General features: G+C 38.9%; 1 protein-coding gene across 1 annotated transcript in view; it reads left to right on the top strand.

Moving 5' to 3' along the window:
- STK39 (serine/threonine kinase 39) overlaps nt 1-26850 on the top strand; it is a 102343-nt gene that overhangs the window by 37976 nt on the left and 37517 nt on the right. The window contains exons 9-13 of the mRNA XM_054209989.1: nt 2936-2984; nt 3091-3156; nt 20221-20343; nt 20471-20503; nt 22470-22537. Of these exons, the coding sequence (XP_054065964.1) occupies nt 2936-2984; nt 3091-3156; nt 20221-20343; nt 20471-20503; nt 22470-22537 (339 nt within the window). The remainder of the gene's footprint in view (nt 1-2935; nt 2985-3090; nt 3157-20220; nt 20344-20470; nt 20504-22469; nt 22538-26850) is intronic.

Genomic DNA, 26850 nt, shown 5'->3' with positions numbered 1-26850 from the left:
TATTTCCAGAGAAAATTACTTATTAAGAGGTATTTATTTTTTACTGTAAAGTTAGGGGTTCCAAGCTTGTTTAGAGTTTTCCTCATGTTTACGTAGGCAATTGAGTATCATAGTATCTCTGTGTTTTGTTCTTGCTATGTTTTGTGAACGGGATAGCCAAGATGATGAAAACATCCAACATCTATTGCAAAACCATTGCTGAGGTCCCAAGTTCCCAGAATGGTTAATTTATTTACCCTTTATTCATTTTTATGCAGACCCATTTTTGTAGTTTCTTTTGCTGAAGAGTTGGAGGAGGCACGTTCTAATTAACGTTATTTCTTAAGGGTATTTAATGTATCACTTTTTGAAAGAGTTTCAGAGCTGGTATGTCTGGGGAAAAAAAACAGTTCTGAGGGAGCAATCCTGAGTGAGTATTGTGTAGGTCTTTTATGGTGTGTACTCCTCTTTGCTGATGTTACACTAGCTAAATCCAGGATCTTGTTGTAGGGAGTCAAGTCGAAAAGGTGACAGCAGCAATACTAATTCTACTAATACTAATAATTAAGAAAAAAGATTACGTGGCCACATCTTTATTCTTGAATCCTTCATTTGCGTACACACACACACACACACACACAAAATCACAGAATGGTTCAGGTTGGAAGGGACCTTAAGGATCCATCTAGTCCCTGGGCAGGGACACCTCCCACCCCTTAAAATTGGTGGTCTAAGTAGCAAGTCCTGATGCTTTAAGTTTAGCACTGTAGTTTTGCTACTTACAGACAAGAATGACATGTGCTCTTTTAGTTTCCAGTGTCGAGCAATTTTCAGGGCAGGATTAAATTGGTATGAAAACATGAGAAGTAAATAATTAAAATTCCTTCTCTCCTTGAGTACGGAATGCTGAGTTACCTGATCTGTAGTTGTGACATCAGTGTTGAAACGCTAGTGTTTAAACTAATTACACTAATTGATTACACTGATATTTAAACACATGCAATATCTTCATACTCAGGATTGCCTTGAATTGAACAATTAGACCAGGAAACCGGTGATTAGATCTGTGTGCCAGTTACTCAAACCAAGGAGCAAGTGTCCTTATATTGTGGGGTCATTGCTGTTTTTTGTTTTTCTCCCAAGCCAGGATTTAGTTTTGCATGGAGATACCTCCATAGTCATCGTGTCAATTGTGGGAGAAGTGCCTGCTCTCTGTGACAAATTCTAGGACTGGCATTGTGCTGGTGGTGTCTCAGACCATCATGTTTTTCTTTGGGGGACCTGTGTGTGGGTGTTTCTCTCTCCCCAGTACCAAGGGTGCTGCTTACAGTCCTCGGCTGCAATTCACTGCCATGGTCTATGTGGAAAACAGGCCCAGAAAGCATGTCCAGACCAGTGTGTCAGGAGCATCTGGCATAATTAATAGTAGAGGAATGGGGAACACTAGTTTGGATAAAACTTTACTAAGAATCTAGCTTTTAACTGTGCATATCCCTGTTATGAGATATGATGGTACTGGATCATTGATACTTGTCTTAAGAGTTAATTTGAGATAGAACTTTATAACTTTAACACAGAAACTGTTTGGGTTTTTTTTATTTTTTTTTTTTACTTTTTAAATGTTCCCCTTCGTTTTTGCTCATCCAAGGTTTATGTGTGAATTACTGCTAAGCTTCGTGGTCTCCACAGTACCACTAAGAACTCCTTTATTGTAGAGTTTGGCTCTTTGGTGGGGAAGAAAAAATAAGTGCTCTATGGAACTACTGTCTGTGTCTAAATTGGACGCTTCTTGTTGATGTCAGGAGTTGTTTCATTATTTCTAGCGGGAGTGAACTGATATATACATACACACTACTTACTACTCTTTTCTTCACTTACTCTTCAGATGTGTCCTCAGAGAAATACACTACTACAGATTTGGGGGTTTTTCTGAAACTGAAATTTTCTGAATTGAAGCTTTCCACTCTCGTATCTAGTTTGTGCTATATCCAATTTCTTGCATTAATTCAAATGGAAAGCTATAGCAGATGTTGCTTATGTTCATTTTGAAATGATGAATCTCAGAGATTTCAGCTTCCCTAAATTTAGCTGTGTCTTGGATAGTGGTGTGGGCTAATGAAAAGGATGAAAGAAACCTGGAGGATTTTATTTCATCCCAAGAGATGCTTCACTTCTCTCCAGAGTCTCCTGCAGTACCTGAGTCTGGCTTCAGCTAGATAGGCTTTTTAGATCCCTGAAGCTAGGGGAGACAAATCTTGCTGGTGGAATCACTTTGGTAGCTGTGCGATTGTGATTATCTGTTGAAAACATCAAAAATAGAAACTTGACGATGGTGGGAAGAAAGAAACTTGAACAGAACTGCAAGTAAAAGTGAAATGTCCAAGTTTTGACCTTACAACTGGTGCTTTGATTATTATTTGTCCGTTTTGTTGGAAGATGTTCCTGATTACTCTCTTTTCGGTTTATGCATCTTGTTAATAGTGTCAGTATAGTTCCTTGTGAATACCTGCTGACGTCAATGAAGTAAAAGAATGCCGGCAGCAGGTATTGATGCTACTCCTTGGAAAATGTAATTATTCTTTTATTGCTGTGGAGTAAAGTTCAGTTGCATTCATAGAGTCACTTGGGGAAGAACATGATACCTGAGTTCTTTTTTTATTTGTTTGTTTGAAGGGTAAAATGCATTTGTGTGGAAAGAAAGGGGGAAAATTGGCAACCTAGAGACTGATTTTTTTATTATTTTTTTTTTTGGTTATTTTTGCCATAGGGAGGCTTAATTTTTTCGTGTGTGGTAAGTGAGTATGTGTGAATTAATTCAGTAGCTATTATCATTCATTCCCCATTCATACAGTACTAATTCAAAGGTATTAGAGACGTACCATTTAACTAACGTCTTGTACTGTATTCACTGAGAGGGGTCTTTGTTTTCTGTTCTAATTTATTATTGATCTTTCAGGCCCACAGCAGCAGAACTTTTAAAATGCAAATTTTTCCAGAAAGCCAAGGTAAAACGTTTAACCCTACAAGTAAATTTTGCTCTGCCTTAAAATCTACATGAAATTTCTTCTTCCCTTGTATTGATTTTTAACTTAAGAAATGTTGGTTTTGCAGAATAGAGAATACCTGATTGAAAAACTTCTCACTAGAACGCCTAATATAGCACAAAGAGCAAAAAAGGTGAGTGTATTCACATCTTTTTCTTGACTGGTATGCAAGAGAAAGCATGGACTGCTCAGTTGCCTTACATTTCAGTGCTGACTGACCGAGCCATTCTCTTATGCAGTCCTTCAAAGATGGTGACTGTTGAATGAATGGTTTCTGCATCCTAGCTTTCTCCAGGAAGCCCTGGGGCATTTTGTCTTCCTTTCTGGCCTTGCCAAAATAATACCTGGTATTTGTCATCATATATGATATGATTTTTTTTTCCCACTCCCTTCTAGAAAGCTACAGGTGAAATGGTTGTGTAAATTATGAGAGATCTGCAAGCATATAGGTTCATAAACTGCAGAATTCATATCTTCATTGATCACCTAGAGAAAGAGTGGAGATACTATAAATGGTATTTATTGAGGACTGCCTGGTTCTTTCGATTATTTCAAATGTGATGCCCAAACGAATGGAAGTTGGGTCCAAACTCTGCAAGAGTGCTGCTGAGTTATTCAGACCAGTGGAGACTTATCCCATTGGTGATGAAGTTAAACCCGCAGCTATGGCATATGCTGGTATTTCTGTGGTGCCTGTGGCACTTTTGTAAATGAACTTACCAGGCGATGTGCAGCAGAACTGAAAAAAAAATATTCTTAACAGGTAAGTATTTCAATACTGAAGTATGAAGTAAGCCGCTGTTCATAAGAGCTAATAAACAGGAACCAATGTAGACTTCTGCTTGTTGTGTGTGAGAAATCATGGAAATCCTTTTCTGTGGTGACTTAGCTCACCATGTCTAATCAGTATGAGGAATCTGCTCAGAGATTGCTGAGCCTCAGCAGGTGACAGGGCAGTGTGCTGAGTCCAACTTTCTAAAAGCAGGCTTTCTGGCAGGATGTTTTGAGGAGGATGCATTAAGAAAGGAACAGTTTTGGCCTTTGTTGGCACATCAGTTAGGCTTCAGTTACCTGGACTGGCACTTGTACAATTTTGTGTTATCTTTGTGAATATCAGTTTGGAATAATTCCACAACACTGCAGTGTTCTTACAGCTGGTGGCTTATGCTTGGAAGAGAGCGTCAGCAAGATCTGAATGCCTTAAGTTCCTTCTGATCTTCTTTTAGGTGGAAGTAATTTGGGAGATTAGTGGCAATGATGGGGCTTTGTGAGAGGCTGGAGTAGAAAGCTGGAATGAGAGGGCTTGTGGAAGGGCTGGCTGCTGAGCAGGTTAGAATCTGCAAGGTGCGGAGAAAGGGTAGGAGTAGTTCAGCTGTTTGGCCATCTGGTGGCAGCAATGCCCACACTAAAAATTCTCTAACCGGGATGGGGGGGGGAAATCGTAGGCGTTTGTTTTTCATATTAAATCTTGGGCCATACAGGAGTAATTTAAATATGTTCTAGTACCAGCTAGGTTTCTGATAGAGCAAGTGCCTCATGAGATTTGTCTCCCAGTTGTGTCCTCAGGTCAACTTTGGAGACTGCATATTAGGTCATACATATATGTGTGTATACTTAGTTCTTTAAATAACTTAGCATCTGGATTTACACAATGAATGCAGGGTAGCCTCCCAGACACCACCAGAAATAATTTCCTGAATGACTTTTTGGACAATTCTTTCTGATTTGGAAGGGGAGTGATTCTCATGAAATCAAAGCTGTACAGTGCTAGAGACAGATTAATAGATCTTTTAATTACAGCATAGATGGATAAAATATTGAGGTTTTAGCTAGTGAAAACGCTAAATTATTTATATTTTGAAAGGACACAATATTAAAATTCATATGGGATTTAAAAAGTAATTAACTTGTTACAACTTTGCATGTAGCTGCTGTTTTAAGATACCATAAAATATAAATGTATTTTAATATTAAAACTGGGGGGTTTTATTTAAAAAAGCCTGTGTAAGTAGAGTTTGGTTGCTCAAACATTAACATGTAAAATGTCTAAGAGGTCACACTTGGAAGATGTAACTCCTGTAATGGAAAAGAGAATATCACCAGGGCAAGAGATGGGAAGGAGCTGGTTTCCTCACTGCTTAAGTTATCTTCTGTAGCACTTGGTGTGAAATGCCCGTAACTAATGACCTGTAGCACCGCTGCTAGCACAGATGTCAGATCTGTCCTGCACTAATTTAATTTTTCTTGCATTGCCACATGTGTAATTACTTTGCCTTGTTGCCCATAACTCCAGTCTTAGTTTAGTTTAACTTCAAATTCTTTTCTCTTGACATAGTGCTCTCATGTTTTGCTTCTGCCTTTACAGCTTATACTTGGCAAATGTTTTGACTAAATATCAGTCCAGGTCTGTTTGTGAAATCCTGAGAGCAGGTACGTGTGGTCTTGTATGTGTGAGGAAAACATTTGATGCTGTAAAGGTGTGTCCTGTTTTAAAACCCAATTTGATAATTAAACACCACCTCCATTGTATGCTTAAAATACTGTTTAACATCAGAGCTGTAAACTACATCTTTGTACATATATTCCACCTGTCTCAGTGTTTCTTTATTTGTTTTCAATTCTGCTAATTTTGAAATGATGCCCTCCTTCCTGGCCCTTAGGGCTAATACTGAAACACTCCTGGAATTGACTTGCCCAGGAAGAACATGTCTTGCCTCTTCCTGTGCAGAACGTGCTTAAGTCCATACCGGTACTGATCCACAGAAGTGAGTGTTACACCACGCAGCTTCTTCCTGGTGATTCTGGGTTTCATTAATGTGACTACTCACTTATGAGAGCATTGCTGGTGTCAAAGCGAACTGGAAAAAAGGCTGTGGTGAATGATCCGAGCTGGGTGAGGTCTGGTAAGCGGGGACATGCTCTGAGGCTGCACTTGTGTCGTTGGTAGAAATGTGGGAGCCCTGATTGCAGCCTCTGCCTTGTGAGGTGGCGTGACGGTAGAGCAGCCTGCCCTGTCCTGCTTGGATCAGGGCTGTGTACGCCCCGGTTATACAACAGCTTAGCAAGAGTTTAGAAACACTGCTTATTAACACATGTTGAATTAGTTTTAATTTTGAACGGAATGCTAAGTCCTTTCATTTGTGATGAGAATTGCAATATTGGAATAGAGGAAATTGGAAACAGCTTCCAGTTCCACAGTCAGTTTTGAAATGTCGTCACACTAAAAAATTAATTATAACTGTTAAGTACTCTGTGTGCCCAAAGGCCCTGTGTCAATTTTGTGGTTTATAATCCTGTTTCTTTAATTTTGAAAATCTCCTGCATGACTGCCACTTTTACAAAGTGAACAGGGAAAAACATGTATCTGCATTTCATTTTATTGCTGTCTGAAGTGCTGCTAGTAAAAAAAAAAATAAAAATCTGAGAAATAATTGAGCTTGAATTCTGTTTCTGGGAAGGTGGTATTGCTCTGCGATGTTAACAGAAGCTCTTTGGAGCTCAGAGTTGTAAGTTACTGGGAAAAACCTGTGACAGCATAAAGAGGTTTTTATTAAAACTTCAGTAGATATACCCTGCCTGATGGGCTGGAATTCTAGCTATGCGGTACAGCTAATTTAGGGAAATGATCATGTTACCCTATAGAAGAAATTAACATTCCCCTGAGTTTAATGAGGAAAATGTCATTAGATCCTAGATTTCTTGGACAGCTCTAACAGCATGGTTGCACCTCAGCAAGACACACATATGCAACGTGTCCTTCTTTCAGTAAGGCATTTAATCTGATAGATACACCTCATCAGTGATGGACTCCAGACCTTTTGAAAAGCAGAGAGCAACATTAGTTTGAGCTCAGGTTATTAACAAAAATGTATATTCATTGCTCTGATTCTTTACACTTTAAGAAATGCTTATTTCATTAATGCTGATGTATAAAGAGAAGGGACAGGTGCTATACTGGAACACTTTTTTCTGGAAAACAGGCTGAACTATATGTATTTAGCAAGAGTGTGTGTCGGGAAGGCCCCTCCATCGCAGAGGATTAATTGTTCAGTTTACCCGGAACACTGCTACAAATGAAAAAGATAGTGCAACTGTTTTTACATTGTCGGCTATTACTAGGAAAAATAGAGAAATTGGCATGCAGACCATGTTGGATTTTTTTTGTTTCTTTTCAAGAAGTTGTTGGAAGTAAAAATTGATGGAAACACTTTTTCCATAAAACATAAATTTGACAAAAATTGATGTAATCAGCAAGTAGTGCCAGTGTTAATGGATAATAGAAGTGGAAAGTGTTTTCAGGGGCAGACGTGCAGTTGCATCAGCTTTGTTTTAACATTTCAGACAAAGGGAAAAGGTTGCTGTCAGTATTTTTGCCAGGTATACCTAAATGCAGTTGTGCCATAAGATACAAGGAACTTCATGCATTATATGGGTTTGCCCACCCTTTCTGGCATACAGTGCTTTTATCATCTGTATAAAGCTTGTGAGGTTGGACTTTGTGCTCTCAAATGGAGCTCATCTGGTACAGAAAAGACGAGCTTTAAAACAAACTATGGAATAGCTGACTCAGTTGAGTGTCTTTTGTACTTCATATGGCCATAAGCATCTCTACAATAATTTGTATTACTTGGTTTGGCAGGGTTTAAACCTCACACATGATTCATCTTAATCATTAAAAAGTAATGCTTTCCCATGTTGGATAGTGTCTTACAGTTCATGGGCTATCATGGTTCAATTTATTCATGTGTTGAATGAGTCAATGTCTCTTTTGTAATAGCATTGATCTGCTCATTAGTTAATGTGGTGTTCATGACCTGTTGACTTGTTCAAAAATGTCTAGAACATGGACTAACATGAGGTGGGTGTCTAATGAGACAACTTTTCTGATTAGACCAGTGGCTTTAAATATTTGGCATTCATCTAGCTGTTGAGACTTTCAGTACTGGAGGAGGGTTTCATTACTGTGAAACGCAAGTGTACTGTATTCTTAAAGGTGCTATTGAAGAAGTCCTGGTTAAAGACTCAAGACAGGATAAAGGAAGTCCAGGTGTGCATGATGCTGGTGGTAGATCTTTTGATCAGCAAGTAAGTCTTGTAACTAACCAGAAGATGATCCTATTTTGTTGACCTGTTTTTTTTAATGATGTAGTCTTCTGTTTCTTGCTGAGAATGTGCAGGAAGGTCCTGGTTTTACCTGTTTGCCTTCTGAGAAGTGAAAGCTCAAACACTTCACTTGCATAACATCCAAAACCAGATTGCTTCTCTTGGATTTGAACTGATGTCCTAAGTGGAAGGTGACTCAATTGAATTAGTTGTTATTAAATGTGTTCCCAGTCTATAGGCCAAATCAGTATTTCGTCAAGTCAGGCAGCCACCACTGGCATGCTAGGGTCAACTTAGTGTCACGAGGTTTCCCACTGTGCTGTCTTGAGCAAGGCGGTAGAAGAAGCCTTTCTGCCTGTCCTTGTTCATAAAAGTAACGATGAGTTCTGGGAGAAAGTGAAAACATATGTTACTTGTGATTTTGTACATTTTTGGGAAGTTTGTCAGGAAGGTCATGCGGGGAGGTGAATTACAAAGAGGGTTCTGTAAATGAAATAGCTATGTGAGAATTTTGCTTTTGTATGGAGAAGTGAAATCTTTAGCCTTCCTAGTTCTAAAAAAAAATAAATTGAAGGGCAGAAAAAAAAGGAGTCCAGACCCAAGAATCTGAAGAAAGTAAAAAGTAAATACTTTTTCCTGGTTAGACCTTGTCAAGCTTTTAGAAGTACAACACAAAAAAATTGCATGCCATTTGTTTTGATACTCGCCCCCCGCCCCCATGCTTGAATAATTATGCAAGAATATCACCAGTAGTGATATTCTTGACATTCCTGTGGAGAACTGCAAGGGAAATACAGCTGAAGGAGGACAACTTTGAGATTGTGCTACCCACTGGTATCATGGGGGACTTAATTTAGCTGAAAGTGCTCTTGGCTCAAGAAGTTTAAATTACAGCTGGAGCTGAAAACTTCAAGGTTTTAAGCAGAACAAGCAGTTTAAGGCTAGCAGAGCAGAAAGATGGACTGGAATAGTAATATCTTGTATGCAGAGTCCAGTTTCCGTTTAGCACCGAAAAGCAGCTCCACGAGAAGATTATTCAAACCGTGCATCTGCAGGTAAAGAGACAGCGTATGAAGTGAAAGGGGAAAAAGTCATCGGGGTGACAAAGGTATGTGCATCCCGTGTGTGCTGGGTGGGAGTCCTAGACAGCAGAGGGCAGCCGCATCTAAGACACAGCGCGACGAGCAGGGTTCAGTCCTTCCTGAGCTGTAAAGTCAGGCAGGCTGGGACAGAACTGCTCAGGAGGGCTCTGGGTCTGTGATTTCAAGTGCTATAGCCTGGTTGAATGCATGCTGCTGCTTGAGATTTAACTAAAATAAAAACACTGGGGTTCTGTAAAATTTGATTTTTTTATAAAAATTGCAGATTTGCATTTACAAATGCAAATTTTCATTTTGATTGCCTTAATATTTTTTTTTAATGTCTTGAATAAGCTTAGGTCTCTCAGATCTGTGTGGAATGCAGAATGTATATTACAGTTATTTCTCTTATGTGCATAAATAAATGGAAACCTTGTAGAAAATAGAAAAGGGGAAGAAATCAGAATTTTACCTTGCAGTGGTATTTTCAAGCCTTTGAGCTTGAAAGCAGGTGAAAATTATAGTAAATTCTTCTTTGAATTCTCTAATAGTTGACTATTTTCCTAAGTATTCTTTAATGTGATCATATTGCTGGCATCTTATAGTAAGTCTTCTACTACTGAGTAATGAAAGCTCTGCATGAAGCTGTATTTGTCTTCTTTCTTTTTCCCTCTGGTCATTTTAAGCAAGTAAACAGGCTGGATGATAGAATATAGCTATGAATATATATTTTAATTCCAACAGAGGTTCAGTTTAACTTTTTGAAGAAAATGATTGTGAGATAAAACATGATTTATGAAAGCTTGACCCCAAAGTAAATGAAATATTTTTGGCCGTTATTCTAACACAAAATTTTAAATGGGATAACTATTTCTCTCAGTGTTGCCATGTTTTGCAGACACCATTTGCATTTGACTTGGAGTTGAAGAATTCAGTTGAAATTGGCTTGTAGTTGAAGGATTTGCTGTTCCTTTATCTTTCTAGTGAGATAACATACATATGCAAGAATATCCTCTGCTCTTGCTTTTACTGACTCAGGACATACCACCTGAAGTGCTAATGACACCTCATGTCCTCCCACAGTAAGGTCACCTTGGAATACTGAAATTCAGACCTTTCAGACTGGGACGTTAGGCCATGGGAGATGTGTACATCAGATAACGTGTTTCCTTCCTAGGAGCTTCCAGGTGTTCTTTCGTCAAAAAGTTCTGTTTTACGTAGGGAATATACATACCAGAAATGTCTAAAGATATTTTTCAGGAACTGCAAAGCTTTAAATCATTTGTGTCCTTTCAGTCAGCAGTTTGGACAAAATCTAATCATCAATTTGGAGAAAACCTAAGCATGGTTGTACAATGTAGAGAAGCAATAAAAATTAATTTGACATGGAGTATGAATGGTAACTTTTGTAAACTTTCAAGGTTCAGGACCAGCCTTACCTGTGCTTTTCTGCATATGTGAATTTTTTCCCCCAGGAAAGTTTCTGTGGCATGTGGTTGTGGGCAGTGAAGTAGAAAACTTGGACCTCTTCATACCACGAAAGGTGTAATGCAACAAACCTCCACAGTTCTTGTAAAGGGAAGGGTCTTATATTGTCCTTAGTGATGGCTTGCACATCTCAATTTTTATACTGAGTTGAGAGTTTAAGATTAGTGTCTGCTCCTGAAAGGCCAGCTGTAGTAATCCAAGAATTAGTTTCGGTGCCAAATTAAATTCTTGCTCTCAAAGCAGTGTCTTAGGCCTGCCTGCACTTAAAAAAACCAAACCACCCAACACCAACCAACCAACCAAAAAAAAGCCATCCCCCTGCCCTGTTCCTGCATATGAACATGAAACACTTAGAAGTTTGGTCTGTCTTCTTTTCTAAGAAGGAGAAAAACAAAGATAGACTAAGAGGAAGGTTTTTTCCCTATTATATTTGCAGTATGCAGAGAGGCTCAAGAGGAGGGGATGCTAACACCAAATTACTGTGATGTCATAACACATTTTGAGCCCTGCAAAACAGAAATGCCAGGGTGTTATTATAGAAAGGTAGTGGTATGTCCCATTAATAATTATAGTCTGCATAAGTCATGGTGAGAAAAAATAAGGTTCCCAGTTGCATAAAGCACATTCAGGTTTGCAGAATTTTTGTGGTTGCCTTGGAATAAAAAAGAGACTTTACATTATAATGAAGTCAGGGGAATTTAAGAAGAGTGAAGGGATTGGGATTTTCACATGAGCTGAGACTGGACTGGATGGGGACTCTTGAGGAAATGCCTCAACTCTTGAACAAAGGGTGATGTGTACATGTGGGCATTCATGCTCTGTCATGGACCTCAGGTTTTGGTTTTTTTTGGTTTTGGTTTGTTGTTTGTTTTTTTTCCAAAAATGTGATTACAGTGTAGGTGTTCTTATGCAAAAAGATGATGTTCTCTTGCATGGAAATATATTGCAGCAAGTGACTTCTCCATGGTCTGCCTTTTACGACAAGCGCTAAGCTGTGATTAAATGTGTAACTGTTTTGAGCAAAATGCTTGTGCCATGATTGGATAAATGTGATGATACGCTAATTTCCTTCGTTGCATTGGAATGCAAATAAATGCATAGGTTTCTAGATTGAAATTTGCTTTTGTGTTTTAGGAGACATTCAGGAAAGGTTTGCAAGAGGGCTAAAGGTAAAAATTATAAAATCCGATTGCTCTACAGGCTTAAGATGTGTATGGAAGGAGCTGGTCTGTGTTGTTTGGGGTTTTTTTGAGAGAAAAATACACAGAGCAAAGTGTGCTAAGACCAAAACTGTGTTCAGTAGTGTCCTGTTTCTCATCATTGTTCTTCCTATAAAATAACTGGCGTGGAACTGGTGTGGAAACTGGCATTGTAAATACTTCCCATGAAGTTATGTGACACATGAAGCTCTTGGGACTTCTGATTTAAAAACAACAACAACAAAACCAAACAAAAAACAACCAAACAAAAAAACCACACACACACAAAAAAACCACGGGGCAGGGTGTGCAGGGTTGGGGATGCAAAAAACCTAGCCTTATCAATTACCAAGTAATATTGGCACTTTAAAGAGTAATTCAGCATTTCTGGGATCTGTGTAATGGGGGAGTCCTTTCTCTATAAGAACCGTTACCACAGTCTCAGGGAAAGGTGAAGACATACAGCATCTGTTGAGTGGTCTTTCTCCTTTCTGCCTGAAAGTCAAATCTGGGCTCTTACTAGGACAGACTGCAGAAAATGAAAAAGACAAGGTGTTTAAATAACCACCTTGTCATTCCTGCTGTCTGGGGCACCTGGGATTGTGCATATCTTGAGTACTGTACTAGCAGATGTAGCTGAAGGGCATCAGGGGTAAAATAAAAGACGATTTTATCTGCAGAAAAAGCTAAGCTACTTGATTTGTTGGACTGCAGTATTTCCAGAAGGATGTGTGGTTTGTTTTTTTTGTTTGTTTGTTTTAAAAAAAAAAGGAAAAAAGATGTGGAAAAATATGGATTGCCTTCTGTAGATATGCAAGTGCAAAAAATGGAGACCAGCACTGCCTGTTCTCTAGTTAGAAATGAATAGGTAGCAGTGTCAGGGTTCCACAAAGACTTTTGCAGATGTGTTTTAAACGGGTGGGGTCTACACACTTGCCTCTCCCTAGGAATTCAGGAACAAATTACATTTGGGCTGTAAGTAACCTATATAAGGAGGGCAGCAAGGCACCTTCCATGTTACTGAAATGTTTAATGCTTATTAATGCCACAAATGCATCGTATTTACCATACTTTCAGGTCGCCATACTGTTATGTGGAGCAGAGTTTAAAATGTTTTACATCTATCCAGGACTCCCTCCCAAATATTAAGTTGCCAGAGTCTTTAATAGAAATAGCTTAAATAATTGAGATGGGGGGAAAAATCAAGATGACCAGTTCAGTCATCTTCCTGCAGAATGAGGAAAAAGACAACGGGTGCGTAATACTACTCTTACCGAAAGAATAGATTTTTAATGTGGTCTAGATCATGTGCTGTACCATGTATGAATTGCAGTAATGTTTTATATGTGTATGCATTGTTATTCCACAATGTATCCTTTTAATGTTTTTTTAAAAATTAGACAGTGAAATAAAATACTAAATCTGTAAGCGGGCCCAGTTCTTTGCTGTTTTCAGTAGTTGTGAATAAGGAAGTAGAAAGATCTTAACATCCTGAAAATGTTCATTCCCTTCCTTGTCACCCTACAAAAATAAACTTGTAAAGAGATTGCAGAAGCAAAAGAATCAGTGATGAATAATAGATCCTTCTTTCCCCAGTCTCTAACATCTACGTATAACAAGCACATCAGTGCCTAGAAGACAACAATTTATGTTTTGCTTCCTTATGCTGTAGCCTGCTTTTCATCAAGCTTTGGGAAGTGTGGGCAGCTTGTGCATTCTGATGCTGGAGTTCTCTCTCTGTCAGGCTGGTTGGGGCTAAACTTCAGTGGATGGGATTTACAGTTGCCCTCTTCATTTGGTTAAGCAGACATTCTCCTGGAAAGCTGGTGCATGCTCTTTTTGGCTGGGAATGTTAACTTACCTGTATCATACCTCAAAAGGGTGAGGACAAGTAGTTCTGTCAGCAGTTTAATTTATTCTTAAATCTTTGTGACTCTGCTGTATACTGGAACAAGCTTTAACCAGCAACAACATATACAACAATAATAATAATACGATGCTTAATATTTTAGTGGTAGTCATGTTGTTTTCACTCGCTAAACTGTCCGAGCATTCTCTGTTGCAGCTGATAGTCATAATATCTTTCTTCCACAGCTGTGGTAATGTTGTCAGTGGCTTGTTAAGTTTTTCCTCCTACAGACTGCTTTTGGTTGTAGATTACAATGTTCTGAGCTGCTTTTGTGTTGGGTGCAGTTTAAATGCCAGTCATTCAAAATATTTTTTTTATTCCCTGTGTGCTCTTTTGATTTATGTGAAATATGTTTTCGATTGTGTGCTAATTTGTCTTTGTAAGGCTGAAGGCTTTCATTGTTTTCTTTATTAGCTAGAGTTATGATTCAGTTTAGGTCCTATTTTGGAAGGAGCATTTAGGTTTTTAAAACAATAAAACCCAAATTAGAATTGAGCGTGTTTTAACTTGTTTCCCTTTCCCTCTGAAATATTTACTGAGAGAGATACAATCCTAGCATAAAGACCTATCAGTGCTATGTATTTTGACTAGAGCTGATGGAGAAATGGCATTTGTATAGCTACTGCGTGCAATGTAAAAGAAATTCCTCCTTATTTTTGTAGAGATACAAGAAGTTTCTTTCACTTCCATGCTCTGTTTTGGATTTGCCTTGTGGCCTTGGATGAATCACTTCATTTGTCCACTTCTTTATTTCCTTCTGTAAAATGGGAGGCCTGTGGCAGTGTATCAGGAGAAATATGTAGAGTATTTTCAGCTGCTGTAATGCTGTAATCATTGGGGTGAAATGCAAGCATGCTGCCTTCGATACCAGTCTTCTAGTTGTATCTCAAATGATAACCAGTAGTGAAATTACAAATATTTGCAATATTCCAAATACAATCCCTGTTGTATATTCTTGCTAGGAACAGTGTTAAGACTCTTGTTCTTACCTTCCATTTGCCTTTTCTTCCCTGTTCATCCAGCACTTCAGATATTAATTTTTGACAACCCTTCTTACACTAGCTTGTAAGGAAACTAATTTGGATGGAACAAATTAATCTGAAGCAAACTGGATCTGAACAAGAACATGGAATTAAAACTAGCTATAGCACCAAGTGCTAATGTCATTTGAGAATGGGCATCTGTTCTTCTGTTGCTGAACTTTCCTGCCAACTTCAACACTGACAAAAGAGAGATTGACAAATTGGACTGAAGTCCACTGAGAAATTTAGGCTTGCATATGGAGGTCTGCAGAGATGTCTTCTCTCCAGCAGGTTGAATCATGAATTTGCAATCAATATGTCATTATGATGCAAACCATGGATGTAATTGCCAAATAATGTTTACAGTCCTAAAAAATCCCTCCACAGAAAGAAAAGGGGGACATAGAAAGAAGACACTTTAACTGTCTATACATAAACAACAGGAGTTTGAGATAGCATGAATCAGGAAGGATATAGTGCATTCTTTGAAGGACAGCGCATATGAGGGAAATGCTATACTTGATTGTAAAATAAAATCAGAAGAAGAGGGAGGTTTATGTGTTCTCTCAAGGGTAAAGTGTCATTGAATCTCATCAAACATTGATAAACAGGGCACGAAGTCTGGGCTTGCTTTGTTTCTTGAACACGGTATGGCATCCTTTGAGAGCTATGCAGTAGTCATTCCTGAGTTATGTCTTCAAGTTTCTGAGATAAGCATGGTTTGAACTTCCTTCCTTCTTGTCTTCAGGTAATTCTTTTCCCTCACAGAGTAATACTACACGTTGAGATGAATGGTCTGCCTTGCATACGCTTGGCGTTGTTCATTCACATTAGTTTCCTTTAGCACTTTATTTTGAGGCTAGAAAAACTCTTAATGTCCGTGTTTGTGAAGTGTATCTTCAACATACATTTCGAAAAACACTTTTGTTGAGCAGAGCTGGGACTTTAGATGCTCTCTGAGGCATTCATCATGTTGCATTGTCTCTGTGAATTTGGATAGGAATAGCGTGGCTGTTTGAAAATACTTTGATGTTATTGATCTGTCTGTGTGATCTTTTCAGATCTGCTGCTGTTTCTATCAGCTTTTCCATGGGTTCCTGCAGTGACCCAGTGAGGCTGAGATTATTGGCAAAGCATAAATGAATAGTCTGTACAGTGGTGAACACAGCTTTCTATAACCTTCTGTCAGTAGACATCTAGTTTATTTTTTAGGTAACAGCTGAGCGTTATGTCCCCATGAACTCTCCTCATCATTTCTATGTAGTGATTTTTGTGTTGGCCCATTGCAGCGTTTTCATGAACTTCTACAAGCTGCAGCATTTCAAAGAGCAGCTTAAGCTGCCCACCACCAAAGGAAAGAATTTGTAAGCTTTGCCATAGGGTACTATGGTTTGATGGGAGAAAATGGGATAATCATTTCCCTGCCTCTCCCCTGATGGGCATACCGTAATGTTTTTTTGCTACAAATGCTTGACACCTGAGGCATAGATTCTTCTGTTATTGTGCAATATAAGTGCCTAACAGGCTACATTTCAGTACACGTATGCATATAACTATTCTTCAGCAAAACAGTTCTGTGTATTGCACACCTGCCCTTGTAAATGGAAAGGAAACAAAACAGTAAGGTATATGAGAATATCATCTAGAGAAACGCTCTCTTTGTTTCTACCCTGACAAAGATGCATTTCTGACAGAGCAATTCTGGCTCCGGTGCCACTCAGTGATTGCTTATCTTTGTTCCTTTTTTTCCTTTTTTCTTTTCCTCTCCTCACAGGCCTGTTATAATAACCCTTAGTGTACTTGCTGGAAAAGGTTTTTCCTGTGTTTTTCCTGTGTTGAAGGTTGTTTAGGCCTGTAAGGACAAAAGGGATATAGAGCTTTACCACACTGCGGCGAACACTTCAAGAGTAATCCAAAAGGTCGGAAAGACTCGATTGTGATTAAGTGTAAGTCTTCAGAAGATTTTAGTGTAGAGATTTGGCATACCTTTATAAAAATGTGCTCACTTAAATTCTGCAGGGTTTTGTGAGATGGGGCGGGGGGGGGAAGTTAGAGCAGAAGATAGATTGTATACTAGCAAACTAGGACTTGGGGTGGCGCAAAAGACAGGTGTTTGGTGACCAAAGACAAGTGTTTAAGAAGAATCTGTTTCTTTAGCGGACAAAATTGCTTTGATTTTATCCTGTGGTTATCAAAAGGTCTTAGGACTTTTGACATTATTTAATGTATTATTATGTATGCTGTGTCTGGATATATTTGCTCCCTGCTCATATTTATGTCTATCACTTTTGGGGAGTTTACAGTGCTTTCTTACTATGGATGATTGGGGCTGCTACTGAAAATGATGTTCCAGCTTCTCCTCTTATGCAGGCTCTAGCACTTGCGCTAGCTCATGATCAGCTAAATTAAAAAGCTGATTTGGCTGCAAGCTAACTGTGTTCCATGTTAATTTTTCAATTGGCTTGTCTGCACAGCTGTAGGAGCACAAACGAAAGCTTGAGGAGACTTGGTGTGGCAGATTGTGCACTCCAGTCATGATGCTGCGTTGTAAGCATCTTAGAGTGTGTGATTCTGAGGATCCTGAGGGATTGCTGCTGCCAAAACAAGATAATCCAACTTCACTTTCACTGCCCTTCTTGTTTCTGCCTGTTTGCTTACAGTCTTTGCTATCTGACCTCAAGGTGGACTGTTTTAACTCACGAATCTTACAAAAAAACTTATTCAGAAAAGAAAAAAAAGACTAGTTTTTCTCCCAGGCTGGTGGGTTGAATCTGCTCACTGTATAACCAGCTAGGTCATGGTGCAGCCATGCTGGACGTCTCGGGATTGTCTCTTCCCACGGTAGCAAGCTAGTAGATTGTCTCAGTTGTTTTATCTTAGCCCTTTAAACTGGTTCTCTGGCTGTGCCAAATTCAAAGCCTAAAAGGCTTTAGCTGTACAGTATAGGTTTTATTCCTTTACTACTTCTGATGTGTTTTTGCTTTTTATTAATGTGAGCTGAATATGGTAAAATGCTAGCAGTGTTCTGAAATACTTCACATGTATTACTACCAGTATGAATTTTAATGAACGTGCTCTGGAAAAGACACTAGAAAAATCTGAAGAGAAGCAGCGCTATACTAGTATCGAGTCTGTTATGATAGCTTTCTACTACAACAGAAATTTAAGCTAAATTCTAAATTCTAAATTTCCATTCTATATCTGATGTTGTACAGGTTTATGATGAATGAAAAGCCGGACGTGATGCCTGGCTCTTGCTCTGTCCCGCACCTAGGGTACATGCCCTCCCTACGTGGCTGAGTCTTTGTGGCTTTAACGAGAACTGAGCCTGAGCAAAGCTACTGTTAATCAAAAGTCATGCAAATTAATTTGCTAAGTAATGCAAGTGTTAAGCACACCCACCAATAAAATAATGTCATAGGCAACAACTTCACATTTTTTGCAGGTTGAATAGGTTGGCTACTTTCCTATAGCTGAAATTATGATTTCTTTCCTGTGAATATGTGTGCTCGTGGTAATCACTCTGATTGAAGCAGAATACAAGTCTAAACTTTTGTTTTTCTGCCTTCAGACACCTTTCAAGAAAATTGTTTAATTTAACACGGTATTTTATTTTGCGGTAACTTATTTTCATTTCCTTAAGCCATTTGTTTATTGCTTATTAAAAGGCAATCTGTTTAAAAACTTGAAATGCACTCCATCTTCATCAGTAAAGCTTTCTCCCATAACTCTCTGCCAGCATCATTAAGCTCCATTAAAATCATTCTAGTTAGAATAAGTCTTCAGAACAACTGAAAATGGATGCAGAAGAGATTTTGATTAGTGCATGGTGTAGCGTGTGAATGTGTCTGTAAACCATTCTATTCTGTTCTATTCTGTTTGAAAAGCATGGGTTTGGTTGTGGTTGACGTCCTCTTACAGGTTCGTGTGTAGCTGTTGGGGAAAATGCTTGTACTGTTAAACAAAAGTCTGTGTCAGGACTGTTCCTTGAAGGATAACAAATTATATCCACAAGCACCGGAAAATTGTCTGCTAGATTACCTTGTATCTGTGCTAATCCCTGATGATGTAGACAGTAAGAGCCCACTGATTGTGCCGGGGTTGATTGCAGCTGAGTAAGAAATTGCTGTGCTACTGCTTCTGTTGACTTCTGCTTGGTCCTCCCTCCCAAACACACACAAGCTTCTTGTACCAAGCTTTGAGGCAGCGAGAGCTGCTCAGTTGGTGCATTAGGAGCCTGGTATGGAAAATGGTGAAAATAGTGCAGAATTAGTCCCTCTAGTGATGGAAGAGGATATTCCCCCGGTGCCCTGCATAGGTTTCCCCTCTTCTCAGTTTCAAATGAGTACAAAATACAGAGAACCTGGGTAGGGTACTCTTATCCTATTGTGCAGGGAAGAAATGTAAGAAAGAAATATCATAAGGACTGAAAAAGGTACAGAGGTGCTGAGGTTCTGGAAAGTTCACCCTTTACTCTAGTTTAGTCTTGTATGTGCAAAAGGGAAGAGAGAGGAGCAGATGGGCGCTGGAGAGCTTACCTCTCAAATGTACGAGCATTTGAAGTTGTGTGGTGGGAACTGTGTCTTGGTTCAGTAATGTGAAATAATTAGAGAAACTGATTTTAATCTAAACACCAGTGGGGCTGCTGCTTATTGTGCTGTGCTTCCAGCCATCTCATGGGTCTCATAAATGTACACCAAGGTGTGGGAAGAATTGTTCGATGTTCTTTTGTTTTGCTCAAATAGCCTGAACATGACCCAGGGAAAACAAGCATGTTGTCAGGCTCTGAAAAAGAGCAAGATGGCATCAGAAGAGTATTTGATTTTCAGAATTAGCTGCTGCGTACTCCTATTAAGCCTCATTAGACTGCTTGATCTATAGGAGTTTGCCCAATTAGTTTGGTGTTGTGCATGCCTGCCTACCTTCTCAGTCTGCATGCAGCTGCTTTTTTTGTTTTTTAGTAAGGATAACTTTACTTTTAAAGTATCCTTGACATCTTTACACATTTTAAAACGTTTTAGCAGAACAATTAAAGTTTTTAAGACTTGTGTCCCAAGAACAGCCTTGTCTGTGTAACTTCTGCTTCCTTGAATAGCCTCCTTTCATTTCAAGGGTTAGTTCGTAGTAAGCAATTGTCATCTATTTGAGCTTGTTCCTAAGCAGTTGTAAAATATATTCAAAGCCCGTTTCCTTACATGAATTTTGTATAGCTTAGCTGTTCCCATTGGCTCAAGCATGACGCCTGAGGTCAGATATTATTCCAGTATGCCAGTGACTCTTCCAGGAAACTAATGAAAGCATATATAGAACAAAAAACCCAAAGAATTGCTGATTAACCAGAACACCAATAAAGAGTAAAGATGTCTGTGTAATGTCGAACGCTTACTATTTTGGTAGGTCAGACGAGTACCAGGTTCCAGTGGTCACCTCCATAAAACAGAAGATGGGGACTGGGAATGGAGTGATGATGAAATGGATGAGAAGAGTGAGGAAGGCAAAGCTGCTGTTTCTCAGGAAAAGGTAAGTTTTGTTTGTGCCAAGACATTTACACTCTGCAAGATATTCTGTCTGATGTCAATTGTTAATATTTCTAGATCTTTAATGTGTAAACTGCATAGCTCATCTCTCACTGCCATTTGTTTTCCAGTCACGAAGAGTAAAAGAGGAGGAGAACACAGAGGTAAAAATGTCTTTATCAATTTTTTTTTTCTTCCAAGTGTTAGAGTGAAGGGATTTCTTTTTCATTTCTGTTATTAAAAATGTGAATTAAGGCAGAGGTGTTGTTCTGCAGCCTTGTATGGCAAGTAGTTGTGAGGATAGAGCTGTATGTGGCTGGGCCTGTAACAATTAACTTGAGCACACGCTGGATAAAATGGATAGGAAATTCAAAGTCACTTTATGTTTGTGCCCAGGAGAATTGGTTAAAATAGGTAATTTGTCTGTTTTTAATGAATCTTCATAATTGGATCACACTAATTGCTGTCTTTTTGTCGGAGTAATGATTGCTGTTTTGGAGTAGCCAGAAGATCTCCAAATAATTTTTCATTCTTAGGATTTGTATCACGACATGTAGCTTGTAATTAAAATGCTTCATCCCATATACAGTACAATAGTTCAGTACTGTGGCATATCAAATTAATTCAGAGGAATAAAATATCATATTGAGTTTCATGGCCCTGTGCTGAGAGTGTGGGAAGCATCGCTGCTATAAATAATTGCTTAATAGCATTACTGGCTTACAGCCAAAGTGCTCTTTTAAAAATGTCTATTCCTTGGGTGAGTGACCCTTGCCACTTCACCTGCAATTTTAGATTCTCTGATTTTCATTGGTGTCATAGAAATCTTCTAAAAGACTAACAGCTTCCTGCCAGGTTTCTTCCCGTTAGCTCCTGTGATGACCTCAGTCTTTCCGTTGCAGAGCTAGTTTACATAGCACTTCAGCATCTGAGATGTCTTATGTAAGTTGAGTACAGAAAAAAAAACACGTCAACAAAACTTTCACCAGACAGTCTCTTTATGTCTTACAAATTGAGACTTCTACAGTTTCTGACTTAGTTTGTACAGGTAACTCTTTTGTTATGAGTTGTTTAGTTTATGAAGGATAAAAAAGCTTCTGCTTGAAGTCTTCTGCTGATTTTTGTTTTCCTAAATGCTCCAGAAGATGACTTGGAACTGAGACTAGTGCAGCTTGTCATCGTTGGTGTGTGCCTGTTCATCTGTTGGCAGCACATTTCTATACACTGAAATAACAGGTCTGTTGAAGAAAATAATAGTAGTAGTTACATGAATGGAAGGAACTTACTGAAGCAGAAAAAAATCTAGTCCCCTTTTAGTGATTTAATAATTTTCCGACTATTCATTAACTTTTAAAAATACACAGATGATAAGATACAGGTCTTGTGTAACACTTTTTTTTTTTTTAAAGTAGCTTTGATGTGAAAAACTGTTGGAAAACAATCAAATGCGATTTGTGGTGCAAGTCTTTATTTTTGGAGGACTTGACTGTAACCTTTGAACAGGCTTCTGTCAGTGGTGACAATATGCCCAGTTGGGTATGAAACCATAGTGGGGTAGAGGACCCCGAGGTACTCTGTATTTAGGATACACGTTTTGCTTGAGGCTTCATATAAATGTTAGTTGAGGTCTGGGGAGGGTATTATAGTGTGAGGGAGGAGTGATAGTGTGAAAGATATCTGTATTCCTGATTTTTCTCCGTGAAAGACACTCTCCGAGTTGTGATGCCTGCTTTGACATGCTACTAGTTCTTTGCAGATGGGTAGATGCAAGACTTCTTTAACAACCAAAGCTGTTACACAAAAATAATGTGAGTAGTAGCTTGGTGTTCTCACTGCGTGCGTATTATTTAATAGGTTATTGGAGCTTTGATGCAAGGTGGATTAAAAGCTCTTACACTCAGTGCTTTATGCAGGCCTTATCATTTGTATCTCTGTAATTGAAATATGGCAGTTTTACTGGTATCAGCTGTATTTTAGACTGTGTTACTGAAAGTTTTTAAAAGGTTTTTGAGTTAGAGATGTGTAAAATATTCTGTGTTAACTTCGAACTGTTTACATGGCAAGTATTTGGGGATTTTTTTTTTTTCCTTTGGCATCCATTATGAGACTTTTTGCTTTTTTCTTTAATAGTCTCAGCCTGCTGTTAGTGACGAATATAGTGAAGTTCCATGTGCGGTGAATCTTGTTTTAAGATTAAGGTAAGAGATTTTTCTGTTTATTTTAGCATTCCTTTTTAGTTGGCCATATTACTCTTGATCTCCCTCATTACTTCCATAATATTAACATAAAATAAGCGTTAGCCTCTTTAATCTCCCAGTATGACCAGTATGAATAGTGTTTCTGTGACTAATTGCTGTCTTTTAATTGCTTACTGAAATAGTGTAAAATGAAAAGCAGAATATGAATGTGTCTTCAGGCTAAGTGTACCCTTCATTAAGTATTTTCTTTCTTTTTTTTTTCCTTGCAATGCAGGATCACAGTGAGAGATTTTTAATGAGTTTCTTTCACACTTCAGCAGTCAGCCTCTGACAGAAATAAACCATAGCTGTATTACAAGTTGCCTACTCAAAACATTTTTCACTGGCAAGTTTGATCAGCCACTGTGGAGAAGTGACAGATATTTTAGAGAATGGATACAAATATGTTGTCTGACTTAAATTCATGCATAGTTAAAATGAGTCAGATTACCTTTAATTAAAATCAGTTTATAACTAAGATTTGAATTGTTTAATTATGTGGTCTAGTTCTTGGATAAAAGTATTTTTTCATAAGAAGCTTTGATAACTTTTTATATATTTAGAGCCATTTTCCTTAAATGGTCAACTTAGTTAAAAAACTTACTGCCGCTCACTTTAAAATTTGTTTACATCTAGTCTGCAGTGACGTGATATCTATCAGAGGCTGTAAACTCTTAATTATTGCTATGGGGAAAAGTTAAATGTTATGGGGTTTTTATGCTAGCAAAAAGATAAAAAGTCCAATGGAGAAATATTTACAAAATTGCAACCAGTGTGTTAGAAACAAATAGCAGATTTATGCATAACAAGTAGCTTTAAAACAGTAGCATCAAAAACTGATAGTAATAAAAAAAAAAAATCTAACAGAATGAGTACCAGCTTCCAAAATCTCTTATCTTCCATTTTCTTCAACTGCTTCTCTAGTGACAGCTGCAAAAAATTATATGGCTGCCAAAGGTTGTTTACTGAAGGGAGGAGTAATAAATTTTATTGTGGGGAGAGAAAAGACTTAGAGATTATTTGGATCTGGTTTAGTTGTCCAATTTACATAACTGCCCAGTTATGCTATCAATATTCTTTTTCATCTCTCTGCTGCCAGACAGGTAGATGAAACCGTTTACAAAACAGTGCAGTTTATAGTGCTACGTGGATGTACTAGTGAGGTGCGCTGGGTATTTTTACATTACAATGAAACCTATAGAGTGATCAGCGTCTACCCAGTTACTTGCAGTGTCGGCATATCCGCAGGGCAAACGTTTTAGTCCTGCAAGTACAGTGAAATGTCAGGGATTATGCTTTGTTTTCTGCAGCTCTTAAGCCAGAAGTGAAGAAAGATTGATCCTAGGAGACTTGAGTTTCCCAACTCTTATTTGCACAATGAACTTTTGTTCTTGTTAAGAATCCTCTTAATTGATGGGTGAGAAATTCTCTTCCTTTCCCCTCACTAAAAGCAAGTCTGTAGCAACTAGATTAATGTGTTACAATTATGAAGGTTTAGATGGTTATTAGTAGAGAGGGAAGAAACAATAATTTCAATTTTAGGAACCAGAAAGGTTTCCTTTAAACAAAACAAAGTAGTCTTGAACAGCAGATATACTCTGGTGCGTGTGAACACTATTGGCAATGTCTTGGAAAAAACTAAAATCAATGCATAGTTTTGCAGAGTGAATTTTGTTAATTTAAGCTGACCGACTTTGGAGGGAAGAATGCTCTGCGGTGCACGCTCCCGTCCCCGTGTGAGCTCTGGCTGTGTCCTGCCTCAGTGGTAGGAGGTGGGCTGTTACGCATCTGTGCACCGTATGTCTGGGTTTCCTTCTGATGGAAACCTGAGCATGTGAGTAGGGTCAGAGCTAGCACATGGTAAGTGTGTGTGTGCATGGTTGGGGGGAATATAGGAGTGCAGGGTATACTGAGCAGCACTTTTCCTTTAGTTGGGACTTTGCAAAGTGCGTATCTGTGAACGAGGGCTACAAGCGCCCTATACTTCTGCCGAGTGGTGTAGATTCAGAGTTAGTACTTAAGCGTTTCTTCATATTTGTGACTTTAAAGGCAAGAGTTATTTGTTTACGGAACATTCACAGAAATTCGAGGCAGCCACTGGCTGGCTGCTATAGACATTGTGTTTAGCAAGGTCCCTCATTGTGCTTCCCCTCCACTGTTGACCCCGGGAGGGGAACAGCTGAGGCTGCTGTGAGCATGGCAGAGCTGTGCAGTCTGATGAATACTTGTCAAGAATTATATTCGAATGTCTTGTTCTTTGCTAAGTTAACAGAAACCTTACTTGGGGAAAGGAGATGATGATTATTTGTTAACTTCTAAGAAAATACTTATATTTCTTCCACGATCAGATTACCTGTGGGGAGTTATCTCAGCTCATTCTCCAGTCAGTGTCAAGTATCTGTCAGTATATTCTGTTAAAATCTTTGGCCTGTACTTCTGGGGACACCAATAGTGGCCCTGGTCTGGCAGTGAGTGGTTGTACCTGAGAGTAGAGGACTCCTGCGTCCTGCATTTTTTGGGTCTAGGTCTAGCTGCAGTGAGCAAATTCAGAAAACACAGCTCTGGAGAAGTGGTGACTATGGTAACAGTATAGTGCTGCTTTATGGGCATAGGATTAGGAGTCTCCCTCCCCAGCCCTAGAGAGTCTTGGTGCTTGGACCTTACCTTAAACAAAGGCCAGAGTAGGTTTGAGGCTGGCATTCCAGTGAAGCATTGACAAGCTTGTACCAGACCCGGTAACCTAAGTGACAAGTTACAGAGATGCTGTTTTGTGAGGACAGTAGTGTTCAGAATATCAAAGTGTTAGTGCTTGAACGGTTGCTGTAATCTGTTTTGCACTAATTCAACTGTTTTTTCTGTTTTGTTAGCAGAAGGCCAGTTGTATGGGGTTCCTTCATAAAAGTCTGAAAAATAAATTACATCCTGTATCATAGAATGTAAACCTGGAGGCCCTCAGTCACTCACGGTCAGTCCTGGGTGACGCAGGAAGCCGCCTTCTGCATTCCAGCCTGTATGGACAGGACAGTATGCAGCTGTCCTTAGGCTGGGAGCATTGCAGGGTGAATGAGCTTACACTTAAGGCAGCTGTATATGGAGAAAGAAAGAGCCCCTAACTGCTCTCTTTTGTTGTAATTAACTTACTGAGTAAATATTTTTTGACCATCTGAAAGTAAAAATACTGCTAGTTTAGTTTTGGCATTTGTAGTGAATAAAAGTGGTGTAGATGACTTGCTTTGTGTCACGCAGCATTCCTTTGGGGTTGTAAGGTAGTAAACAGATAATATCCTCACAGGGGCTTCTGCATTTATGCACTTCCACTGCAGATTTTAAACTATTCTGTTGATGTCTTTTGATAAATTGATCATTAACTCATATAGCTGATGGAGACTTGAGCACATCAGAGAATTTTTATGGGATTTTTTAAAATGAACCATAAGTTGTGAACCATATTATTATGGAGCAAGTTAGCTACAGTATGAGGGCAGAAACAATTTCCTGTGATGCTTCATCTACTGCTATTATATAGCTTTTAAAGTATGGCTTGATATTCAGATAAACATTGTGAACATTAGATGCCAGACTTGAAGACTCAAAGCTCAGTATATCATCTAAAATGTTGGAAACTTTTTCTTTTAAAATAATTCACTTGAGGCAATCAAATTATATAAACTGCAGTAGTTTGATGAGTTCAGAACACACTGGTTTTAGATGCTGAGAATTACTGTTTAAAAAAAATCAGTACTGATGTGGGTAAAAATGTAAATACCGGCAAAATATGAGAGGAATGAATTGACTCATGGAGAGGATGAGAGGGTAAGGGAAGTAAACACATCAAGAGAAGGATCAGGAAGGTCTCACGTCTTCATTGCTTTCCTTTCGCGTCCCCAGAGAGGGGCCATGTGATAAGGTGACAGCAAAAGGTGAGCATCTCAGATGGGAATGAGCCCTGTCTGTGTGATGGAGGCTGGCTGGACTAGCACCTGAGGGGAGAAGGCATTTCCCCAGGGTCCTGAGGCAAGAAGGGATGGTGGAGAGAAAACTCTGATGGCACTTGCCATATACTAAACCATAGAATGGTTTGTGTTGAAAGGGACCTTTAAAGGTCATCTAGTCCAACCTCCCCTGCAGTAAGCAGGGACTAGATCAGGTTGCTCGGAGCCCCATCCAACCTGACCTTGAATGTTTCCAGAGATGGGGTACTGTTCCAGTGTTTCACCACCCTCATTGTAAAAAATTTCTTCCTTACATCTAGTCTAAATCCACCCTCTTTTAGT

The sequence above is a fragment of the Rissa tridactyla genome, chromosome 7 (genome assembly GCF_028500815.1).
Source record: "Rissa tridactyla isolate bRisTri1 chromosome 7, bRisTri1.patW.cur.20221130, whole genome shotgun sequence".
Classification (NCBI taxonomy): Eukaryota; Metazoa; Chordata; class Aves; order Charadriiformes; family Laridae; genus Rissa; species Rissa tridactyla.
The sequence above is the reverse complement of the archived record's forward strand: the minus strand, read 5'-3'. Positions and strand labels throughout refer to the sequence as shown.